Raw genomic sequence first — 16,389 nt, 5'->3', positions numbered from 1 at the left:
GAAGGGTGTATATGAAACTGGGGGAGAGATAGAGGGGGGACATAATTTACGGGTGACTGTAGGAGGATTATACTGTGTGCGGGCACATGAAAAATTAATGATAATGGGTGGAGTCAACACAAAAGTGGGCGAGGCTAAACTTTTTGTCCCTCTTTCGGTTCTTCAAAAGTTGGGAGGTATGTCAGTCCTGTGTGAGTAGAAATTTATTATGCACTGCTTATTTTGGTTAGATATCACATCTTACCACTAGATGGCAGCAGATGAACACTACAGCATTGAACTAAATCGACCTCTGCTTTATATTATATACAGTATACAGTATAACTCTCCAGAACTGATAAAGGAACATACTGATAGACTGCAATACCCCTTGAAAACATTGGCTCATGGTCTTGACTCAGCAATGTAAAGTCTTGTGGTGTTATTATGCTACTATAATTTCATCCTATTACATGTGCATAGCTCCCAACCATCCCGAATTTTGCAGGACATTCCTGGATTTGAATGGGTTTGAAAGATGTGCGGCGGTGAGCGTTTTATGCACTCCGCCGCATGCAGTACTCTGTGTCCGGTTTTAAAAAAAAATGTTTCGTGGCAGAGAGTATAAAACGCTCACGGCCGGACCCGGTCTAACAGCTTTCCGTCTTCTGCATGCAGAAGACGGAAAACTCATAACAGACTCTGGGCGCTAGTTTGAATCCAGCGTCAGGGTCACAGTGGGAAATCTTACATTGGAATTGAAGCCAAAGTAGCGTGTCCTATTATGTTTACTGTTAACAAGGCGAAATGTGGCAACCAGTTGTCAATTTATTCCTAGATTTCCAGGAGGAGTAACAGAGTAGCGAACTGGTTCAGTATGAGACCACGGCCTAACTGTCCTTTCTGATAAGGTCTCAGCTAACCAAATCCACATGGATGAAACTTCTTCCCCATGAAGTAATGACAGAAGACTTGGCGATGGGCGGAGTTACATTAGGCTCCGCCCCTCTTTATACCGCCGGCATTCCAAGCCCCTCAGCGCCCCGCCCTCCGGTATACCGCTCCCATTCCCCGCCCCTCAGCGCCCCGCCCTCCTTTATACCGCTCCCGTTGCCCGCCCCTCGGCGCCCCGCCCTCCTGTATGCCGCTCCCATTCCCCGCCTCTTCCCCGTACACGGTCACATCCCGTCAGTACGTGTCTGTTCTCATTTCCCATACAGAATGGAGGCCTCGGTGTTCAGGCCCGGAGTCTTCCCGGCTCTCTGCCTCTTCTTATTCCTGGCGTTCTCCGGCGCTGCTCGGGCAGCAGAAGACAAGGAGCAGGCGCGGACTGGCAGGGCTAACCAGGACGGAGAGTGCCACTTCTACGCTGGAGGGCAGGTGTACCCCGGGGAGGCCACTCGTGTGCCCGTGTCTGACCACTCCCTGCATCTCAGCAAAGCAAAAAGTGGGTACCCGAGCAGAGAAGCGGGGAGTCCTTCCTGCACGGCATGCGTTATGGCTGCTGCAGCTCCCTCCTCCCCCAGTGCTGTGCTGTGCTTATCCTATTGGTGCAGATGGGCAAGTTCAAATGTATGATGATGAGCGGTGGACGTGACTGATCAGAGGGGGATCGTCTGAACTAGACACAGCTGTACATGCGGTTATCATTGGCAATACTGGTTTACTTTACGATTTTTTTATTTTCTGGGTGAAGCACATTTATTGCTTTACTTGCAAAATTAAAAAAAAAAAAACCCGACATTTTTTCCATCCTGACTGTACTGTAGTTTATGTACTTGCTATGTATTAGAGGGGATTGAGCTGGGTGGTCTGCTACTCTGGACCCCTGGGGATCAGCTGGTTGCTGTCACTTCCTGAGCGTCCCTTCTGATTCCAGGGCCATGTGATGTCACATTCTGCGGTCATGCAGCCTGATTGCTTCTCTGTCCTATCCAAGGGATCAGTAGAGAAAGTGAAAAGAAAAAGGTTAAAAAATAATAATCACCCTCCACATTTTAATAATAATAAAAACTCATAATGTGAGTTAATCCTATGTGTGGTATAAGGCCTCATTATCCAAAAATAGTTAACCCATACAGTGAATTCTAACTGCACAGGAATCAGTAGTGCATCATCCATCAGCTGCAAAGAGCTGGAGATGGTAGAGTCCCCTTTACACATAAGTGGATTTTAGGGCTTGTTCACATCTGCGCCCGGTCTCTGTTATGCAGGTTTCCGTTTCCTGCACAAAACAGAGGCAGGAGATTGAAACCTGCAGGACTCTCTCACCCATTCATTTGAATGGGTTTGAAAGTCTTCGCGGCGGTGAGCGTTTTATGCTCTCCGCCACGAAACCGAAGTCGGACATGCAGTACTCTGTGTCCGGTTTAAAAAAAAACACAGTTTCGCGGCGGAGAGCATAAAACGCTCACGGCCGGTCCCGGTCTGTGGTTTCCGTCGTCTTGCATGCAGAAGACGGAAACCACCGAACGGAGACCCGAACGCAGGTGTGAACCATTACTGTCCATACAGCAACAAGTCTCCTGGTCTTTGAGCTGTCCTGCAGCTTTGATCAGATGGTAACTTTGTCACAGTCGTCCCTCTAAACCTAGGCAGAAATGAAATGCCATAAGAACAGCAGCCAGTGGTGTCCGAGCAGTCACTGACTCTGTATCATCGAGTAACTTTCAGAATTCTCAGCTTTAAGATACATTAGTTCTATTTTCTGATCCTATTCAGCCATGCATTTAGTGTTCTTGCCTTCTCATATTTTCCAGCAGGTCACTGCTAATACAATGTCTGCACACTGCATGCATTGCTCTGTGTTGTATGAGAAAAGCGGGAATACAATGTAACAGATTAAACCACATAATAGGATTATGGTTTATGTATTGTATGGCAGCAGCCAGAATTCTGAATAAAGCCATGGATGAGAATAAACTAGATGTAATGTCATTTAGACTGATTCAGGCTGATCCAACATGCCCTAATGGTACCTAATATCCAATGGCAGGGGCTAAGCACTTATTGAATGAATTTCAATTGCTTATGGGGAATCAGCAGTCATCTGTTGGGGCAGTGACATTTCCAAAGTAAAGGTGCTCTTCCCTTGTTTGCTTAGCTTCAGAGTTACATTGCTGTTGACATTGGTCTGCAGATAAGGACACGTAATGCAAAAGTCTTTAGCTGAGACAGAGCTTGTGGGTAAAACACCAGGTGCTCACGACTTCATATGTGGTCAAGTATGCAGAAGGATCACAAAGACTGCTGACGCTGGGTTCACACCTGCGTCTGGGGTCTCCGTTCTATGGTTTCCGTCTTCTGCATGCCAGAAGACGGAAACCATAGACCGGGTCCGGCCGTGCGCGGTGGTGAGCGTTTTGCGCTCTCCGCCGCGAAACCGGATTTTTTTATCCGGACACAGAGTACTGCATGTCCGACTCTGTGTCCGGATTATAAAACCTGGTTTCGCGGCGGAGAGCGCAAAACGCTCACCACCGCGCACGGCCGGACAGCTTTCTCACCCATTCAAATGAATGGGTGAGAAAGTCTCCTGCAGGTTTCCGTATCCTGCCTGTGTTTTAGGCAGGAAACGGAAACCTAAGTACGGAGACCGGGCCGCAGATGTGAACGAGCCCTTAGACTTGGGCCATACACTGTAGAAAATCTCTGCAGGGAAACTTTGCAACGTCTTCTGCAGGTTTCTCTCTCGTCCCCATTTTGAACCTTTGCATTTTAAAACCTCTGCAAACTTTCTGTCTAAAGCGGGAAGAAAATATTTGATCCCTTACTGATTTTGTAAGTTTGCCCAGTGACAAAGACACGAACAGTTAATTTAGGCAGGTAAATTTTAATAGTGAGAGATAGAATATCAAAAATAAAATCCAGAAAATCACATTGTATTGTATAAATTTTATAAATGTATTTGCATTTTGCATAGAGAAATAAGTATTTAATCCCCCCTGGCAAACAAGACTTAAAGGGGCTCTATCAGCAAAATCATGCTGATAGAGCCCCACATATGCGTGAATAGCCTTTAAAAAGGCTATTCAGGCATTGTAAATGTTATATTAAACTACCCCCCCGTTTTAAAATAATACCCTAAAAAAGAATGTGATCTAATTACACATCATGCACGCTGGGCAGGCATTCAGGGTGCGCCGTCTTCTTCATCCACGCCTCCTCTTCCTCCGATGTCCTCTGGACCCGTCCTCCTCCGGTGCTCGTGAACTGACACTGATAAAAAAAAATGGCCTGGGCGCCTGCGCAGTAGCCGTAGTAGAAGCCGCATGCTACTGCGCACGCGCCCAGGCCATTTTTTTTATATCAGTGTCAGTTCGCCAGCGCCAGAGGAGGACGGGATCGGAGGAAGAAGAGGCGTGGATGAAGACACACCCTGAAAGCCCGCCCAGTGTGCATGATGCGTAAGTAGATCACATTCTTTTTTAGGGTATTATTTTAAAACTGGGGGGGGGGAAAGTAGTTTAATATAACATTTACGGTGCCTGAATAGCCTTTTTAAAGGCTAGTCACGCATATGTGGGGCTCTATCAGCATGATTTTGCTGATAGAGCCCCTTTAATACTTGATGGCAAAACCCTTGTTGGTGCGCACAGCAGTCGGACGTTTTTTGTAGTAGATGATGTTTGCGCACAGGAGGAATTTTGGCCCACTCCTCTTTGTGATCATCTCTAAATCATTAAGATTTTGAGGCTGTTGCTTGGCAATTCGGAGCTTCAGCTCCCTCCATAAGTTTTCTATGGGAGTAAGGTCTGGAGACTCTATAACTGTAATGTACTTCTTACTTCTTTTTGAGCCACTCCTTTGTTGCCTTTGGGTCATTGTCCTTCTTGAAGGACCATCCACAACCCATTTTTAATGTCCTGGCAGAGGTAAGGAGGTTGTCACTCAGGATTTTACGGTACATGGCTCCATCCATTCTCCCAATGATGCGGTGAACTAGTCCTGTGTCCTTATCAGAGGAACATCCCCAAAACATAATGTGTCCACCTCCATGCTTGACAGTGGGGACGGTGTTCTTTGGGTCATAGGCAGCATTTCTCTTCCTCCAAACACGGCGAGTTGAGTTAATGCCAAAGAGTTAAATTTTTGTCTCATCTGACTAATTTGGATGATTCTGAGAGTGATTGGGAGAAGGTAAATAGGTTTTCTATTTACGTGGTTTTTGTAAGGTTGCTCTGAAGTTGTTACTGTATTTTAACTTTTATGTATTTTTTGTTTTTTAGTTTCCAAGCCAGCTCCATATTGGGAGGGAACGGCAGTCATAAATGGAGAATTCAAAGAGTTGAAACTTACAGATTATAAAGGGAAATATTTAGTTTTCTTCTTCTATCCTCTTGATTTGTAAGTATCACATTTTCAATGTATGAATTTGTAATCAGAGGGAGTCTACGACCTTCCCCAAGCATATTAAACTGCCACATGTATTAGTGATAATCGTACCTTTATGTATGGCACCCTCATAGATCTGGAGAAAAACAACTTTGAAGTCTAATGTAAGTGAGATTTGATGCTCTGAGGTCCTCCTTCATATACCTGGAGCATTATTCTTGCTGCACATGTAGGTTGGGTGATGTTATAGCAGGGGTCGGATAACTATCACTGCACAAGGGTGGTGCAGGCAGGAGATGGTAGAGGTCTGAGCAGCAAGGCTTTCAGGTCCCTTCCCCAGTGCACCTACTGCCTTTTTTAAATAAGGCTTCATATTTTTTCTCCAAGTCTACAAAACTGACATGCATAATGAAAGTATGTTGTTTGCGACTTCCAGTGTGCTCTATGACATGGCGGTATGCTTGGGAGGAGGTGCTAGACTTTCTTCTAAAGGGATTCTACCATTAAAAACTTATTTTTTATAGATAAGATGTCGGAATAGCCTCTAGAAAGGCTATTCGTCTCTTACCTTTAGATGTGATCTCCGCCGCGCCGTTCCTTAGAAATACCGTTTTTTACCGGTATGCAAATTAGTTCTCTCGCAGCGATGGGGGAGTGCCCCAGCGCTGGAAGTGCGATGGGGGTATCCCCACTGCTGCTCGAAAACAGGCTCCAGCAACGCCTCTATCTTCTGCTTGATCCTCCCCTTCTTTCTTCGGTGTCACCTCCTACGCCTGCGCAGTTGGCTCTGCCAGTCAGACACTAGTAGAGCCGACTGCGCATGCCCGCGGCCATAGTTCTGACACCGCAATTGCACGCATACGCAGTCTGCTCTACTAGTGTCTCACTGGCAGAGCCAACTGAGCAGGCGTCGGAGGTGACGCCGAAGAAAGACAAAGAAAGAAGGGGAGGATCCAGCAGAAGATAGAGGCGTCACTGGAGCCTGTTTTCGAGCAGCAGTGGGGACGCCCTCATCGCATTTCCAGTGCTGGGGCCCGCCCCCATCGCTGTGAGAGAACTAATTTGCATACCAGTATTTCTAAGGAACGGCGTGGCGGAGATCATATCTAAAGGTAAGAGACGAATAGCCTTTCTAAAGGCTATTCCGACGTCTTATCTACAAAAAAAAAAAGTTTTTAATGGTAGAATCCCTTTAAGCTTGAGTAATTTTCAGTGGACAAAGTTGTGTCCTGAATGGTGTGTCTATATTAAAAGGATATGTGTAGGCTATGGTTTTAAAGTAGATGTTAACCCAGGGTTAGGGAACCTTGGCTCTCCAGCTGTTGCAAAACTACAACTCCCAGCATGCATACTTGCTCTACTGTTTTTGGAACTCTGATGGAAGTGAATGGAGCATGATGGGAGTTGTAGTTTCACAGCAGCTGCAGAGCCAAGGTTCCCTAACCCTGTGTTAACCTCTTTCCCTTTTCATTCTACCATATAAATACCATAGGAAGACAGTTCAGGTTCCTAGTGTAACTGAAGTGCATTTAATGAGTTGTCTGCTTCTTATTAGCTGGGCTTTCTGACCATAAACAGCTCACTAGCCGGGAAACCTGGCAGATAGGATATACTGTAACTCATAAGTAGTAGTAGCTTCAACAATAGGATCACACTGCCTGTATAATGTATGGAGATGCTACCTGCTGCACCTACTAACTCCTCCAGGATATTAATGAAGGTCCTAAATGCTGTAGATCCAGAGTGTAAAATCCATAATTCTCTGGATGCCAGTTTTGTGTAGAAGCCAAAAAAAGTTCAAAATCTGTGCAAATCTGAGTTTCACTTTATTTTTTTGCCCTTGCCACTTTCCTGTGGTAGGGGGTGCAGTCATGCTGACTGTAACTCTGTGCTATGCATATTGTGCCCAGGGTTTACTATTGTATTGCATAGTACTAGGGAAAGCTGTAGGAGGCTTACTAGTGGAGGAAAGTTTGTGTATGTGTTTAGCTGTTCTACATGCCACCTGGTGGTCAAAAAGGGCTATTACATGTGAAACTTTATTTTTTGCCTTAGACCTATCTAATTAATTGTATGTACATCAATATAATGCCATTGAAAACTAAACATTACTAAGTTATTTCATAAAAGGTGATGTGACGTTCTCTTTAAACACGCATTTATATACTAAAAATAATGTATATGTATAAATCTTAATATTTCTGAGTGGTTTTTTTTGTTAAATTTTTCCAGCACATTTGTCTGCCCGACAGAAATTATTGCCTTTGGGGATCGCATAGAGGAATTTAGATCAATAAATACTGAGGTTGTAGCCTGCTCCGTGGACTCCCAATTCACACACTTGGCATGGTTTGTATTACTGGGTTATTTTATTTTATTTATTTATATTCGTTTGAGATGAGAATTGTTTTGTAAAGAACTGTGCTTCTTATGAATCTTTAAAAACTTTCAGGTGGAAGTTTGAAAGGGCAAACCTGAAGCTTTTGGATTTCATCATGGACAAATAGTTATATTCTGTGGTCTCTTTAGAAACCAGACTATAAGTCCGCAATTGTGGGTTTTCAATTGCAGACCATTTGTGGACACATTATATTCAGTGTGGCCTGTTATACCACCGTGGTGTGCCGGGCCGTGACCGAGGTTCGCACTGAATACAGCAGGTCCGCAAAGGCCGTGAATTACCAGCACTGCACGGACTCACTCATAGAACTCTATGGGCGCGTGCGGCAGGACACGGGCATCTGCGATGTCTATGTTGCTGATCAGCAATTTGCAAACCATAAAACCAATATGGTCGTGTAAGACCAGCCCTATACTCTAATTTCCTGGGCTCTGCCTTGGCATTCCCTGCATCTTGCAGCCTCCCCTGTAACGTAAGTTTTTATATATAAGTTTTTATTCATTCAAATGAACTAAATGATGCTAATAGCTGCATATGCGCAAATTTTAAGTATTTTTTGGTGCCTAGAATATATCTTATGAATCTAGTTCCCCCTTCTCCACTAAAAAGTAAGAGGATGAAATGCGTTGTAAAAACACCAGGAAATGTTATGTGTATCTAATGAAATATAAAAATGCATTAATTTCTTTTTTACACAGGATTAATACACCACGGAAGCAAGGTGGGCTTGGGCCAATGAAAATTCCTCTCCTTTCTGACTTGACTCATCAGATTTCAAAAGACTATGGTGTATACTTGGAAGACCAGGGTCACACACTCAGGTTTGTGGTGTCCACACACAAGATCCATGCTGTACACATCTAGGTATTCTGTAATCCACTGCTGATGACTAGCTAGGTTATCTGTCGGGATCTGACACTGGACAGCTGTATTGGCAGCTGGAAGTCATATACAAGATATATATTTAGAAGTGATCCTGCTTCTATTCAAGAAATTGGGAGTAGAGCTACAGTTCGCCCGGTACCACCACTAGTGTGTGTATTGGAAGCTGTATGCAGTGTTCAGAGCTCTGTGCTCTAGTAGTGGTGCCAAGGTACTGCAGCTCTACTCCCATTCACTTGAATAGAAGCAGTGTTGCTTCTAGCTGGACCCTATCTAATGGATAGATTGTCAGGAACCAATTTTCCTGTGCCTCTGACAACCCTTTCAAGGTTTAAAAAAAAATAAAAATAAAATTCAACCTGTAATTCTACAGTGTTGGTCCGTGAAAGACAATATCAGACTGGTGGGGTTCTTATAGCCTCCACCTACATACTGTCATCTAATCCTTGAGTAGAATAGCTATAGAACAAGGCTACTTGTCTATTACAATATATAATGCTGCTGCAATGTCAGGTTACAGTATCACATGACCAGCATACAGATTTGCAGTTCTAGTTTGTGCCTAACATGCTTGGATTCTGTTTCTGAATACTGGTTAATAATTTTGCTCTATAGATATGTTAATCCCATAGTTGCTGGAATTTGGATAAAGTTTGTATGTGGTTTATATCTTGACTGACTTTGTATGAGCATTTAGGGAGAAATTTATTATACCTTTGAAGGTCATGGGAAAGTGGGCAGAAGGTGGGTGCGGTCATCGGCCCAGCCAGATTTTTGATCTACATCGGTTTACATGTGAAAATGATGGCTAAAATTTAGGGTTCAGTGAAGGTGCACAGACTTGCGGAGTGTGCTAGTCTTCATACATCTCCCCCATGCTTTTAGGCTTGACTTGATGTTAATATAGCTGTGTTATGGCCTTTATCATCAGGGAGGGCCCCATATGCTGCAGAACTATGGCAAATCTTGGTGATTTCCCAGCATATTCTGCACGTGTTACATACAAATATCACTAGGGATTAGCTGTGAATTTACTCCTATACACTGAAGGCAGAATAAGCTTGTGGCAGACTTGTAACTCTGCAGTGCGCTCAACTTTCCACATGGAAATCTTCTATTACAGGTGTATGGTATATTCATAACCCCATCTACATGTATGTACTATGATTTTACTGGGTATTCGCGTGATGCTGAATCTGAAAAGTCAAGACTAAGAATTTTTTTTTCTTTCTTTCGTGATGCAACAGAGGACTCTTTATAATCGATGACAAGGGAGTCCTTCGTCAGATTACAATGAATGACCTTCCTGTTGGTCGATCTGTAGATGAAACACTTCGTCTTGTTCAAGCATTCCAATATACAGACAAACACGGGGAAGGTAAGTAAAGTCATTCATAACTGATGAGGCGATTGCCCTGACAGACCAATGCAAGTTTTGAAATCCTGAATAAAAGGTTACACATTTGGTTCACTGTACTTGCATGTAAAAAGCACGCTTCGTAATAAAGTTCAAAGGCATTTTCTGGATTTTCACAATGATGACCTACCCACAGGATAGGGCCATCAGTGTGCGATCTATCGGGGTCCAACACCCAGACACAGCACAGATCTGCACTAGCATCCTAGTAGATGGGAGGCACTTGCAGTGATGCTCACTTTCAACTATTAGGAGTTTATATTCCTGTGATTGTACCGACCCCCGCAGAAATAGAAAACTCGTAAGAAAATTCCATGCTAGTCTTCTGGAAGGCAAGGCGTAGAAAAAAAAAACGTAGCAATGGAAGTGGCTAAGGAACACATGGAATGCCCTTATACATATTACAATAGGGTCACACAGAGTCCGAGTTGGCACAATCCCCACTTCCTTATTGTAATGGTGTTGTATATGCCAAAATACCTTTTAAATCTATTTTCAATTTTGGGGTATAGAATAGAAAATTTGCAAAAACACAATTAAAGTATTCTTAAAGGAGGCATATTTTAGTCTAGTTCATATTTGGTGTAATGGTTTTAGGGATATAAACATGAGTACTCTCCCTGGTCTTCATTTCCCTCAGCTGCTGCTCTTTTGGTCTGTATACAACTTTCCTACTGATGTTACAGGTCATGTCCCCTTTGGCTACAGTGGCCCCCTAGCACAATCCCATCAGCCTCAGCGGCGACCCCTTCACAAACTGCATGTGACTGCTGCGACATGCTGCAGACGGGAAACCTATATACAGACCAATGGAGTTACCTCTGCTGGAAACGGAGGTTTGGGGAGAAGCGAGCACTGGTTTATGTTTAGAACCCCAGTAACTGTGCTATTAAATAACAATATGGACTGGGTGGCACCTTAACCTCCAGATAATAATCCATACGTATAACTGGTATTGTTGTTCTTTAAATGCCATAGATTTTGGCAAATTGTTTCCAAGAATAAACTTCGCTTGTGTTTTCTTTAGTTTGCCCTGCTGGGTGGAAGCCTGGTAGTGAGACGGTAAGTACATCATTTCTTTGTAACACTTCCTACTGTTGTTGGTACATACGTTTTTTTCAGGCAAACCTGAGAAAAATGCTGCATATCCAAATCAAGCATTAGTAGCCGCCTTAGGGTCTGGGCCGAGTGATTATATCGAATGCTTTGCCAACTCTGCTTGTGCTAGACAATAATCTTGCTCTGTATGTTCACATGACATAAATAGATTCTGTCTCAGTGCCACATTTATTTGGTTAACTTAGATCAGACCTGATGAAGCTATGAAAGCTTGGTGGCCAAGGCAGGAACTGTAAGTAGACATATAGCACATGGCTATTAGTTATGGCGATTACATATAGATGTCATGTGTGATTACATACTATTGAAATCTCTGTCCTCTACTGTAGACAGGTGGACTTAGGAATAAATTTTGTAGCAAGAAACCAGTCCTAGCGCCACCAACATTCTGTACTCCTTTCGTCTTAAAATTTGGCTGTGAGTTGGCACATAATGGTTGGAGCTCAGTTTTTTCTTGGTACTTTAGAATCTGTTGGGTCCATTTGGACACTAAACCACCCACAGGTCCTTATGGACCAGTGGTTTACATTCCTAAATAGCCTTGTTGGAACACAGTCCATGTCTGTATTGAACTCTTCTCCAGTTCTCCTGGTTCATTCGCAATTGTTCATTTTGTGTCCGGCCCAAAAAAAAACAAACCTGGTTTCCTTGCGGAGATCCTGCATACGGACACCGGCGGTTTGCTTTTAAAACACATTCAAATGAATAGGTTTTAAAACTGAACGCTGGGAAGCTGTCCCCTGTGCAGTTTCATTGGGGAATAGGATGGAGACCCAGGGGGTGGACACGGGCGCAAAGGTGAACACCCCCTCAAGTAGTCAGACTTGTGTTACTTAAAAAGGATATTCCACACATTTTATGGATGAAGGATAAGTAGCAGATTAGTGGTGGTCTGACCTCATGATCCTGAGAACAGGAAGCGGTATCCCTGATAGGAATGCAGCTGAGCTGAATGTAGGCATGCCCCCTGCTGGAAGGAACAAATCCTTCTCCCATCACTTCAGTGGGAGCGCTAGAGATGCCCGAAGTACAGCACATGGCTATGTTGTGCGCTCCCACTGAAGTGTATGGGGGCACGGGGTGCAGCCTGCCCAGCAGGGACATGCCTACATTCAGCCCAGTTACATAAAACATTATATACAAACATTATATGCATAGCAAATATGCTTTGTGGTATAATATCTTTACATCTGTCTATTGAGCTGCTTCACTATGACTATATATTAGAAGATGTAGCTGCACAGAAAGTTGGCCATAAGTTTTAGAGACTGTCCTATGCCAAGTTTAGTGTGTTTTCATGCAGAAGAGAGAGTGTCTGATTCTGCTTGTATTTGTACCAATTTACTTTTTTTTTTCTTCTAGATAATTCCTGACCCAGCTGGAAAGCTGAAATATTTTGACAAGCAACACTGATGTTTGTACTGTGAATATGCATGGACCAGTACTTGTTCAAGCTGGTTGTTACATTCAATAAAATTCTGTGAATTTTGTTACTCCTTGCTTGTTTTTTTTATCTTCTGTTCACTCTACTTTCAGACTTTGGGGGTTATTTAGTTTTTGGGATGTCCGTCTGAGGTAAAAGGGTTGGCACACAAAGTAGTTTACAGTCCATGGCTGACCTTAGCCCAATATTGCTTGCAGTGTGTGACTAAGTGTTGTGTGTGTTTTTTTTTTTTTTTTTTTATATATATGTATGCATGTCTGTCTGTCTGTCTATCTATCTCTCCATTTGAAGATCTGTTTAAGAAATGGGCATCCTTTTTTACATAGTTCAACGTAAAAAAACAAAACAAATTAATCTGTTTTCATTGACCGATAGTTGTTTTGCTATGTTTTTGTCTTCTAAATGTCTATCCCTGGCACATGCTAACTTAAACTACATATCAAAAGGGTTAAAGACCCATAAGGAGAGGGAGGTAGTCACTACCTTAAAGGAAGTGTATAATTGAATAAATCAATTTTCAACTAATACCACGTAGGAATAGCCTTTATAAAGGCTATTCATCTCATATGTTTACTTTGCAGGTACTTGTCGGTGTCTTCAAATTATGTGGGTTTTTGTTTTTATGCTCGGAGAGCACTGTCCGCGTTTCCCCTATACTCCGAGCACAGGCTTGTCATCACCTCTGTGTCTTCTTCGCGACGCCCCCTGCCTCAGTTTCCTGCCTCTTCACTGCGTCAGCAGCTATCTTGTCTTCGGGATTAAAATCCTGCACATGCACAGTTGGCTCTGCCTGAACCCAAAGTGCAAAGCAGTTTCCTCTGTGAATGGGCATGTGGGGTAGTACTAGGCTAGCACAGGTGACAGGTATGCATCAATCCATGACAAGTCCTTGTCATCTTACTAAATCCTTTGCTCTGATATGCTTGTGCATTGTCTTGGCTTTCAACAATAAGAACCAATGGGCTGTAACAGTTGTAAGGGTAGGAACTGTATTTCTTGTCCCAGCCTGCACAGTTTTGGAGTTGTTGCCTCATTCGTGAGGTGCAGGGTACTAGATAGAGGCCACTGATATAGGTCAGGAGGGCCACTGTCTCTTTGTGGAGACTTCCTTTGCAAGCTGTACACACAATGCTGGTCTTCAATGCTCTAGAACAGCTGGCATAAATGAGCTATAGTTTGCATATGTAGTAAATCTGAAGGATCCAGGAAGGATATATTCTCACCTTCCATTAAGCCCCATGATGCTCATTTTACAGTTTTTTTTTTTTTTTTTTTTAAATTAAAACAATTGATATGAAAATAAGTGAGATACAGGGGAATTGATCAGTGTAAAACCTAATGTCTGCCTCCTCAAACATAGCTTCACCTTATGGTCATGGCTTCCCAGAGTAGAGCCCTATCTGAGAGTCTCAAAGCTAATTTCAAGGAGCCACCCAGTTGGCTGGCAATGACATCTGTAGACTGTAGAATCACCTGCTGCAGTGCAGGCGTCAGGCTGGGTTCTTGGAGGTCAGATAACATGGTGAAAGTTTTATTGAATACTGCCTATGACTTTTGATGGCAGTGCAGTAAACCTTGCCACCTGTGAGCACACAGTAATCACTAAATATTTCAATGCTAAGGTTAAGTTCACAACATTGTTATTTAACATCTGTAGCTGTCATCTGTCACAGAATCAGAACAATGGATATTAAATGACAGACACACACTAAACCCCCCTCATGCATTTACCCCAATGTCTAAAACATGACCAAAGAGTCAGCGGTTCTCAACCTGTGGGTCGCGACCCTGGTGGGGCTTGAATGACCAAAACACGGGTCGCCTAAAGCATACCTCCCAACCATCCCGGTTAGTCCCGAAGGACGCCAATGAGTTGAACACACAAGCGATTAAATTACGTTTTTTTTATTTTATTTTAAACATTAAGGTGGAACATAATGCAGGGGCCCATGAAACTGGAGGCAGATGAAGGGGGGGTGGAGATGGCATGACACTGGGGGCAGAGATGGGGGGGACATGAAAGTGGGGGCAGAGATGTGGGGGGGGATGTGAAACTGGGGGCAGATGAAGGGGTTATATGAAACTGGGGGAGAGATGGCGGGAGGACATATAATGTATGGGTGACTGTAGGAGGATTATACTGTGTGGGAGCACATGAAAAATGAACGGGCAGCATGGTGGCTCAGTGGTTAGCACTGTAGCCTTGTAGCGCTGAGTCCTAGGTTTAAATCCTGCCAAGGGCAACATCTGTAAGGAGTTTGTATGTTCTCCCCGTGTTTGTGTGGGTTTCCTCCGGGTACGCCAGTTTCCTCCCACACACCAAAGACATACTGATAGGGAATGTAGATTGTGAGCCCTATATGGGACAGTGACTGACAGTATCTGTAAAACGCTGCGGAATATGATGGCACTATATAAGTAAGCATAATAAATGAGAATGGGCGGAGTCAACATAAAAGTGGGTGGAGCTAAATTCGCCGCTGCGCACCGCACATTTTGTCCCTCTTTCTGATCTTCAAAAGTTAGGACGTATTCCTAAAGCCATCAGGAAATACATATTTCTGATGGCTTTAGCTGCTGAGAAGTCATACTACTGTCTGCAGCAGCGCTATTCAGCTGGAAGGCACGCTGTTATGGACACGCGTTCCAAACTGAATGGGGTCATCGCAACATGAGGAACTGTATTGCGGGGTCACGGCATTAGAAAGGTTGAAAACCACTGGCTTAATTGAATAAGAGAAACTTGGTAGTATATTTTCTAAGAGAAAATGAACCTTTCTCCTTTTTTAAGGTTATTTTCCTCCTGTTCAACTGACTTTCACTCTGAAATCTCTGCTGATGGTCACTTTCCAGCTCAAAACAGATGTCTGGGGAGGAGATAAATGAGAACGGAACTAGTGAGAGAGGAGAAAAAGTGAATGAGATTTTGTGTAATCTCATCCATACATTGCCTTAAAACAATGGCGTTTCGTTTTTGTTCCCATCAAATGAAAAAATAAAATACATTCTTGACAAGTTAGAGTGTGAGACAGGGTTTGTTCTCAGTACATGGTGCATTCAAGTTTGTTTCCGTACAGACTAAGCCACAGATGCAACTGTTAAATCAATCCCTTAAAGACGCAGGGTAGTTTGGGCCGTAAGGCTCAGACCCTATTTTTCAAATATGACGTCTTTTACTTTGTGTGGATAGCTTCATAATGCATTTACCTATCAAGGTGATTTTGTATTCTAGGGATCTAGACTTTGAGGGGCCTATATAATAGAAAACTCCCATAAATGACCCAATTTTTTGAAACTATAGTTGTGAAAATGAAAATATTCTAAATTGTTTATAGGATCTGTAACCCTTTAGGTGTTCCACAGGAATTAATGCAAAATGGAGGTGAAATTTCCAAATGTCACTTTTTCATACACATTTTCCATTTCAAACCTGATTTTTCTGTAACAAAGAAGGGGTTAACAGCACAACATGCCACAATATTTATTACTCTGATTCTGCAGTTTGTAGAAATATCCCATATGTGGCCTTTCTGTGCAGTGTGACTCAATCCCAGTCCTCAGAAATTACAGAACACCTCTAGGGATTTTGGGCAGCGATTTCATTATAATAGTTTTTAGACACCATGTTGCATTTGCAGAGCCCTAGAGGTACAACAACAGGGTCGGACTGGCCCGCCGGAGCACCGGGGGATTCCCCGGTGGGCCCCCGAGCCTGACTATTAATTTTATCTAAATACACTTGTCAGGGGCCCGATCGGGATCCTGACCGTGCCAAAATGGGCCCCTGTACCAATCGCTGGGAGTGTGTGTCTC

General features: G+C 43.4%; 1 protein-coding gene across 2 annotated transcripts; it reads left to right on the top strand.

Moving 5' to 3' along the window:
* Positions 1-1,141: 1,141 nt before the first annotated feature.
* Positions 1,142-12,625, top strand: PRDX4 (peroxiredoxin 4). 2 transcript variants are annotated; one of them, XM_075262642.1, is made up of 8 exons: positions 1,142-1,426; positions 5,208-5,325; positions 7,546-7,662; positions 8,413-8,535; positions 9,844-9,974; positions 11,041-11,075; positions 11,318-11,364; positions 12,495-12,625. In XM_075262642.1, exons 1-8 carry the CDS (start codon positions 1,201-1,203, stop codon positions 12,496-12,498), a joined length of 801 nt encoding a protein of 266 aa, XP_075118743.1. In that variant the 5' UTR covers positions 1,142-1,200; the 3' UTR covers positions 12,499-12,625. The 2 variants fall into 2 exon arrangements, with proteins under 2 accessions (XP_075118743.1, XP_075118742.1); XM_075262641.1 differs by lacking the exon at positions 11,318-11,364.
* The last annotated feature ends 3,764 nt before the right edge of the window (positions 12,626-16,389 follow it).

This window comes from Leptodactylus fuscus, chromosome 2 (assembly GCF_031893055.1).
Source record: "Leptodactylus fuscus isolate aLepFus1 chromosome 2, aLepFus1.hap2, whole genome shotgun sequence".
Taxonomy (NCBI): domain Eukaryota; kingdom Metazoa; phylum Chordata; class Amphibia; order Anura; family Leptodactylidae; genus Leptodactylus; species Leptodactylus fuscus.
The sequence above is the reverse complement of the archived record's forward strand: the minus strand, read 5'-3'. Positions and strand labels throughout refer to the sequence as shown.

Bases quoted from the DNA above. Each gene is read 5' to 3' on its own strand.
- PRDX4 (XM_075262641.1), top strand. From the start codon at position 1,201: ATGGAGGCCTCGGTGTTCAGGCCCGGAGTCTTCCCGGCTCTCTGCCTC. The intron at 1,427-5,207 runs GTGGGTACCCGA...TTTGTTTTTTAG, and splicing joins GCATCTCAGCAAAGCAAAAA to TTTCCAAGCCAGCTCCATAT. The intron at 5,326-7,545 runs GTAAGTATCACA...AAATTTTTCCAG, and splicing joins TTCTTCTATCCTCTTGATTT to CACATTTGTCTGCCCGACAG.